A 7,200-nucleotide genomic window follows, 5' to 3' on the forward strand; every position below is an offset into this window, starting at 1 on the left:
GGTAATTGTTGATGGACCGATTTACCTTTATTAACTAATTAGGTTTCCCCTTGGGTGTATTTAAGTAGATTACTATAGAGGATTTAAGGTTAGACTCTCATAACATCACACATAATTCGTCTCCTTCCTCTCTCTCCATTTATGAATTCCTAACCCTAGAATTCGGTACTACCATCAAGATCATACACTCTAAACGGGAATCAAATCACGTTGACTAGCATGTCGAACTCCATGGTTGCATCTGTATCTGGACTATCTATTGGCTTGTCTGCTGTAACACGTATTATTTACATATTTTCCATTATGTTTTAACAAAATAGATTAATAGAATCTGAATTGATTACCGCGGTGTTCCTAAGTTAACCAAAGTACCCAATGCCTATACTGAATACGCCCCTTTTCACCCTTGACCATGCGTAATGGTTAATGCCCTCTAAGAGACATTTTTCGCCACACCAAGCCTCATAACGCCCCTCTAAAAAAATATGTAACGGTTAATGCACATTTCATTAAATACTTTCCATTTTTTTCTCCTATTTCCCCTGCTTCTTCATGCCCCTATCATGCTCAGGAAAACGGTGTTGGGGGCGATATCAAACTTTTTCACGCTCTTATAATGCTCATTACGCATCACGTTACAAGACTATGGTTCAATAGTGCTGAACTCATGGAGCCCTCGATGGTTTCGTCCATCAACATTAAATGTATCATTTTTTAAATTATTCTTACCTTTGTTATCTTGGAATTTGATTCAAATTCTTTGTTTATATTCCTGGCTTCTAACACCGATCCACGCAGCCTATCAATCTCTCTTCAAACACTAGTTAATCCGCTTTTGAATTGACAATTAAATAATACGAAAAATATATATTTCCATCAATAGATGACCAAAAGCAATTAACTAATGACCATTAATACATTAGTTAGCTTGGAAAAAAGATTTATTACATTATTACTATACAACGTTAGTTTCTTCATGTTCTAGTGATGCTCTACTTGACGACACTTCATGAGTGACTACACTAGAGCCACATGATGAAGAAGATGAGCATGAACTAGCTTCATCGCAGTCAATCAAAGCTGTGTCATTTCTAGTAAAATTTTGATGACTAGCTACTTGTTCCCGCGAATCCAGCCTCTTCCAGCTATCATTTTCATCTGATTTTCGACTTCTTTTGTTCAACAATACATGACATAACACCCAATTTCCCAATGGAATCCAATATTTCTGCAAGTCGAAACAAAAGCAAGATCATAAGAACGAGAAACGTTCCCTTTTTGCTTCTTAATTAACTCCTAAGAATCTATTTATATAAAGACTACAATTGTAATAATAATGATAAAAGCTATATATCCTCATAATCTTAAACATTAATAACTATCCTAATATTCAAACCGGAGATAAATTAACGACTAACAAACAAACTTAAACGTAAATGATAAATCAAATAATAATAACTATAATATTTAATAAATCGGTTAACGTAAATGATATTATTCAAACTATTCTACATGCAATACAGTTTAAGAATGTTACCTTATCATTGGAGGTGTCGGTTGGTAAAGTAGGCGAGTGAACAAGGCGGTATTCGTGCATGATCCAGTGAGTTCTAGTCGTCGAAGGCTTGCTTTTATAGAACACGAGTGTCTTCTTCATTCCTGTAATGGTATCTTTCTTCCTAGAAATGGGATTGTTGCTACAACATCTAGTGATATGTTTATCAAACCCACTTGCTTTCCAATATCCATCATCACTCTTTCTGTTTACTCTATTTCCTTGTCCATACTTGGCCTCTTTCTTGCTAAAGAAGTATCTTTCTTGCTCCCACTCCCCTATTTACACATTTGAAATCAAAATAATTAAGTACGTTTGTTACTCGCCAGACCCTGTTATGACTGAGATCTTACTGGGTACGTTTGTTTTGTTTGTTTGCTTAAATAAAAACAATTAAGTACATTTTTGGTTATTTAACAAAATGAAACACTTAAAGTACTTTTTTGGTTATTTAACAAAATGAAACACTTATAATGTGATTCACATTAGGGTTTTTCTTGTTTCAATCCTCACCTGGCAAGTCCCAAGGATTGAATTTGCAAATGTCGACGATTTCAGGAATAATAGAGGCAGGCAACGGGCATGCGAAGACTTTACGAAGCAAATACTGAAACACGATCTCTTGATCCGTGGGTTGGAACCGAAACCCTGGTGGCAATTTGATGGCACCATCTCTAACAAAACTGAGTTTATTACTTATGCCATTATTAGGGTTTTCTGCATGCTTCTTATCTTCAACAGACATATAGTTGGTTGGCAACTTAACACTTGGAAAGAAAGAGAGAGAATAATGTTATGAAGGTTAAGAAAAAGGTTTAGCCTTGAGTGGAAAGTGGGAACATTGGTGTCTCTTTATATAGCAATGGGGGAATTAAAGGGTACCCTAAAGATTATAGAATCAAGATATAAAAGTAATGACTTTTGATTACCTTTGGTCAATTTGGAACATCTTTTTCATATAGTACTTGCCCCTTAAGTTTTGTGGGCATATATTCAACCTGATAATAGTTAATTAATCTTTTTTTCATAAATAAACAAGAATATCATATCATGCTAATATGCTATTAATACATATTAAACATGTATATACAAAGTCAAAATCACCACTTGTTTATGCATCATTATTTTTAATATAAAATAAAATCGAGCTATTCAGAACACCTTTGGTTTTGTGTTTTTTAATGACAATGCTTACATGCTCTTAAATTACATCAAATAAATTCTAATCTATTTCTTGCTTAGAATTGAACGTAAGATCTCTCACTAAGAGGCAGGAGCCTCTACCAAGTGAGCTTTAGTTGTAGTTGGTAGAAAAGAGAACTCTCCCGACCAAAAATTCCGTATTCAACTGTAATTAGAAAGTTAATTACTTATTATAACTTATTTGTTTCAATTATTTATGCTTTACTTCCCGATTTGACTTTGATAATCCTTCTTATGTTAAATTGGTTATGCTTTTTCAACTAATATAATCAAATAATGGATTTATGACATAAAAGGGGCATCGATCCAACAAAGAATTCTTTCAACTTTTCCATTTATTATTTATTTGAGAATCCCAACTCCTTTTCTAATTCAACAGTTGAAAAAAGAACAGTAAGTATACATTTTTTTTAAATGATGATAGCCCAGCCAGCCCTATTTATTTGTATTTATTATCAACATACATCATTATTCATTATAAAACAGAGATGATTACAGACTAATGGCAGGTAGACGAGCAACAAGTTGTGCCGCTACCCCTTCTGAATAGCAAACCCTACCCTGCTAAACATTTGACGAGATGTACGATTTGAACTCGTTTTCTTTGAGAAGATGTTCGTATCGCTAAAGGTTGAATCCAACCCAACTGACTCACATCAAACCGCCTAAGGCCCAACATCTATCACATCGAACTGCCTAAGGCCTAACATATAAGAGGTAAATCAAGTTTATCGAACGCCAGAAAAATGTAGATTCAATGTAAATTGTCATAAAACTTACCTATTGGTAATGTTTTGAGATTGAAACCGGATCGCTTCTCAAATCCTCACCTACACTTAACTTGATTCCTTAGATATAAAATATAACACAAAAAGATTACACGTCATATTTACTTGATTACAATCTTTAATTTATCATAAATATAGAAGTATTATTGGTTTAAAGAAAACCAAAAGGAACTTCTTTTAATTGGAGCCTAAATTTGGTGCTTTCCTTCGGGGAGAAGAAGTAGCTTTTGCTGTAATGGTGTAGTCATAAGCTGATCGAACACCTTCATTGGTCAAAAAGGAGACCCCATGGTTTCTCCCTACCAAACAAATAAATATGTCGGGTTGTCGTTTTATTTACATACTTAGTACTTGTTGTTTAAGATAATTAACCTACAAATACTAGGTTTAAACTGAATATATCCTTTGTAAATCTGCAAATCCTTTATAAAAATACCCAAAAAGTTTATAGTTATATATAGCCAAAGCATTTGATTTTTGAGGTTATTTATGTCCCAATAATTTTCTAACAATAAATATACAAAGCGAGCTATATACAAAAGCATGCGTTTCAAGTGTTACGTTTAAAGATCTAAGCAAATTCGTCATATTGACTATTTAGTTTTATGTCATTCTCGATGTAACTTGTAAGATTTTTTCGATACTCAATGGCATCATCATACCTGTCTTTGATTTTCTCTTCAATTTAAAACTAATTATTTGTCAATTTAGCAACGAAGTTAAAGAGGATTTTCGATTAGAGTACTCAAAACCAGTGTTTTGAATACCTAATGAAAAATACACAAAACTGGTGGAAAACCATCTATAATTGTCTCATTTCTTTGCTGATCGATTTGTTTTTAAAACCAGATCGATCGGTGATTGAAGTGATTAAAAGATAAAGTTATTGATTTGAAAGGCGATCTGGTTTTTAAAACATTGTAACATCACCAAAGATAAAACAGTTCACGTGTCGAGTCAAAAGCTAGCAATAAAATGGCCCCTTGTAGAAAACAAGCAAAAGAAGGTCTGCTTTTTTTATTGTTTTCTAGTGAAAAGATTACTGTAAATTATGTCAATCATAAATCAATATAATATCATATGTATATTAATAAAATATCATAAGAAAAGCATATTTTAAAGTGGGGCATGCATGCATATTGCATAAGATACGTAAGATGTTCCTTAGGAAGCAAACTCAACACCATAAGAAAGAATACTTCAATATCAAGCAACACCCATCACCATTCACTTGATTCTCAAATGCTATGATTCTTTCTTTAAAGATTCTTCTAATGTCATTCATCATATTCTTTTTTAAGTATATGTTTTTAATAATCATGCTTAATAGCTTGTATAAGGTAATTATTGTATTTAAAAGAAAATCTAATAAAGTGATGGGGTAATCCCGCGGTGATTAAACACACAAGCTCATAATTTAGCATTTGTAACCACAAAACAGTCACAAATCGGAAGATGTTCTCCTCGGATTGGGTGCCACTCGCCCCACCCTTCTATCCCTATCCTCCCAATTCCCATCCCGAATTAAACTTGGGAGTGGTGTTTTCGCCCGTCCCCCTTCTCTATTTCCTTATTTGTGTTTTCTTTCACTCAGGATGGTGTTCTTGCTGTTGCTCTTCGCCTCTTCTCCATCCCACATCCCGTGCTACATCAACTTCCATCTCTGCTTTTCGGCTCCTGTCCCGCTTGTTACCATGCCCACTCCCTTCACCCTTATGACCGTTTGTAAAATCCTTTGGTTAATCTGATTTGCGACTATTTTTTCGATGGAAAGGAGTTTGTGACGAATGCTAGATAAAAAAAATTGTCTCTATGTTTGTGACCAACAAATTTTGTGACAAAGAGTTTTACTACTGAATGTGCGACCGCTAGTTTTGGTGGTAGGATTTATGACCGATTTAGAAAAGATATAAATCGGTCATAAAACTAGTGATATATACACACCTTGAACTTTTAGTTAATTTTTGTTTGTAGAAAGCTAAAGCCATAAATAGTAACTTTTCAACTATTAAGTCATATTAAAAATTACTTTAATATTCACTTCAACTGCTGTATTCATGATAAAGCTCAATCACAACAAAAAAAGTAAATTACAAAAATCGTACTTTACGTATGTTACTTATTGCAAATTGTATCCTTTATCTTTAATAAGTACAGTAAACGTACCTAATGTTTACAAACCCTAGTAAGTTATATCTTTTATTCCAAACTTGTTTATTTTTCTAGTTATCTCATGTCACATGGGCCCCATGTGAGGGCATTTAAGTCATTTAACCTATCCACTTGTCTTTTCTCTGTTAAAACCCTAAACCCCCAATTCGACCCCTCTTTTTCAACCTGTCGCTTATACTGTCTCCCTCTCTCTCTCTCTCTCTCTCTCTCTCTCTCTCTCTCTCTCTCTCTCTCTCTCTCTCTCTCTCTCTCTCTCTCTCTCTCTCTCTCTCTCTCTCTCTTGAATTTGACCTACACCGGCCACCCTTACCCAAAGCCCTTATAGTGTACCATAATCTACATCACAAAGCTTCACTTTTGGATTTCATTAACTTTCGTCGCTAGAGGCAGTTGTTGAGACGATTGTCTACCCCAATTAGTCCAATTCTGGTCACCAATTCTACCCAACACATAAATGGAATGAAGATTAACTGATATCCCAATCGCAAATCCTATAAAATTGCTCACCAATTATATCCCCATCGAAAACCTCATCAAAATTACTGACCAACTGCTTAGTGCTTGCTAATTAAATATTATTTAAAGTGAGAAGATTTAAAGGGTTTCTTGATCTTTAGTGGGCTTATTGAAAAAAAAAAGGTGAACTTCAAGAAACCCATAATCAAGATTGGATTTTTATGTTCCCTAGATGAAGATAGTGGTTGTAGAATCAAAACCCATAAAGGAGTTTCATCGTTAGTTGAATTTAAATAAGATGATGAAAGATTTGAAGATAAAAGAAAAGTCTTGAGCCTTGCAGAGCAAAAAAGCAAGAACTCAAACGTTCTTTTAAATCGCCGTCATCGGCCACCTATACCATCTCTGGCACTGACATGTCAAGGTAGCTTGCTGGTTTGACAACGTGTTTAAGGGCAACCCTTCACCGCTCCGGCACCACATGTCAAGGTGGTTTGTTGTTGCTTGGGTTTTAGTCCGGCGGGTGGTTGTGGTGGTAGTTGGGTGGTGGTGTTGATGATTGCAGTTGGGGTGGTGGTGGCAGGTGGGTGGTGGTGACGGTGGTTGTGGTGGGGGGTGGTGGTGGGCAGTGGGAGTAGGTGGGGGTGGAAGGGAAGTTAGAGAGAGAAAGAGAGAATTGAGATATAGATAGAGAATTTATGTGTGTGTATATATCTACAAATGTATAATCTTTTTTAAACACAATTAATGTATTTATTATTTTTTTATGATTATTTATTTTAATATTTATGATAGAATGACTAAAATACCCTCATGTGGGTCCAATTGGTCAGAATTAACCATGAAAATTAGCTAAGTTAGGGTCAAAGGACATAAGTACGTTTTCTCTGTAATTATTGAAGGTAAATGACATAGTTTGCAATTTAAGGTCAACATAAAGGACATAGTTTGCAATTTAAGATAAATAAGCCATCTGATCCTCCGATCGTCTAGTTTCGCCCACGGTTATAAGTTTTTGATAGTTTC

The 7,200-nt window shown here is 34.6% G+C and overlaps 1 protein-coding gene across 1 annotated transcript; it reads right to left on the minus strand.

Moving 5' to 3' along the window:
* Window positions 1-852: 852 nt before the first annotated feature.
* On the minus strand, window positions 853-2,382 carry LOC110911038 (NAC domain-containing protein 83). The gene is made up of 3 exons (XM_022155604.2): window positions 2,069-2,382; window positions 1,538-1,833; window positions 853-1,228 (listed from the first exon to the last, which is right to left on the minus strand). The coding sequence occupies exons 1-3, from the start codon at window positions 2,298-2,300 to the stop codon at window positions 956-958; spliced, it is 801 nt and encodes a 266-aa protein (XP_022011296.1). The 5' UTR covers window positions 2,301-2,382; the 3' UTR covers window positions 853-955.
* Between the last annotated feature and the right edge of the window lie 4,818 nt (window positions 2,383-7,200).

Source organism: Helianthus annuus, chromosome 2, assembly GCF_002127325.2.
Source record: "Helianthus annuus cultivar XRQ/B chromosome 2, HanXRQr2.0-SUNRISE, whole genome shotgun sequence".
NCBI lineage: Eukaryota > Viridiplantae > Streptophyta > Magnoliopsida > Asterales > Asteraceae > Helianthus > Helianthus annuus.

Bases quoted from the DNA above. Each gene is read 5' to 3' on its own strand.
- LOC110911038 (XM_022155604.2), bottom strand. From the start codon at position 2,300: ATGTCTGTTGAAGATAAGAAGCATGCAGAAAACCCTAATAATGGCATA. The intron at 1,834-2,068 runs GTGAGGATTGAA...ATGTGTAAATAG, and splicing joins CAATCCTTGGGACTTGCCAG to GGGAGTGGGAGCAAGAAAGA. The intron at 1,229-1,537 runs GTAACATTCTTA...TTCGACTTGCAG, and splicing joins CCGACACCTCCAATGATAAG to AAATATTGGATTCCATTGGG.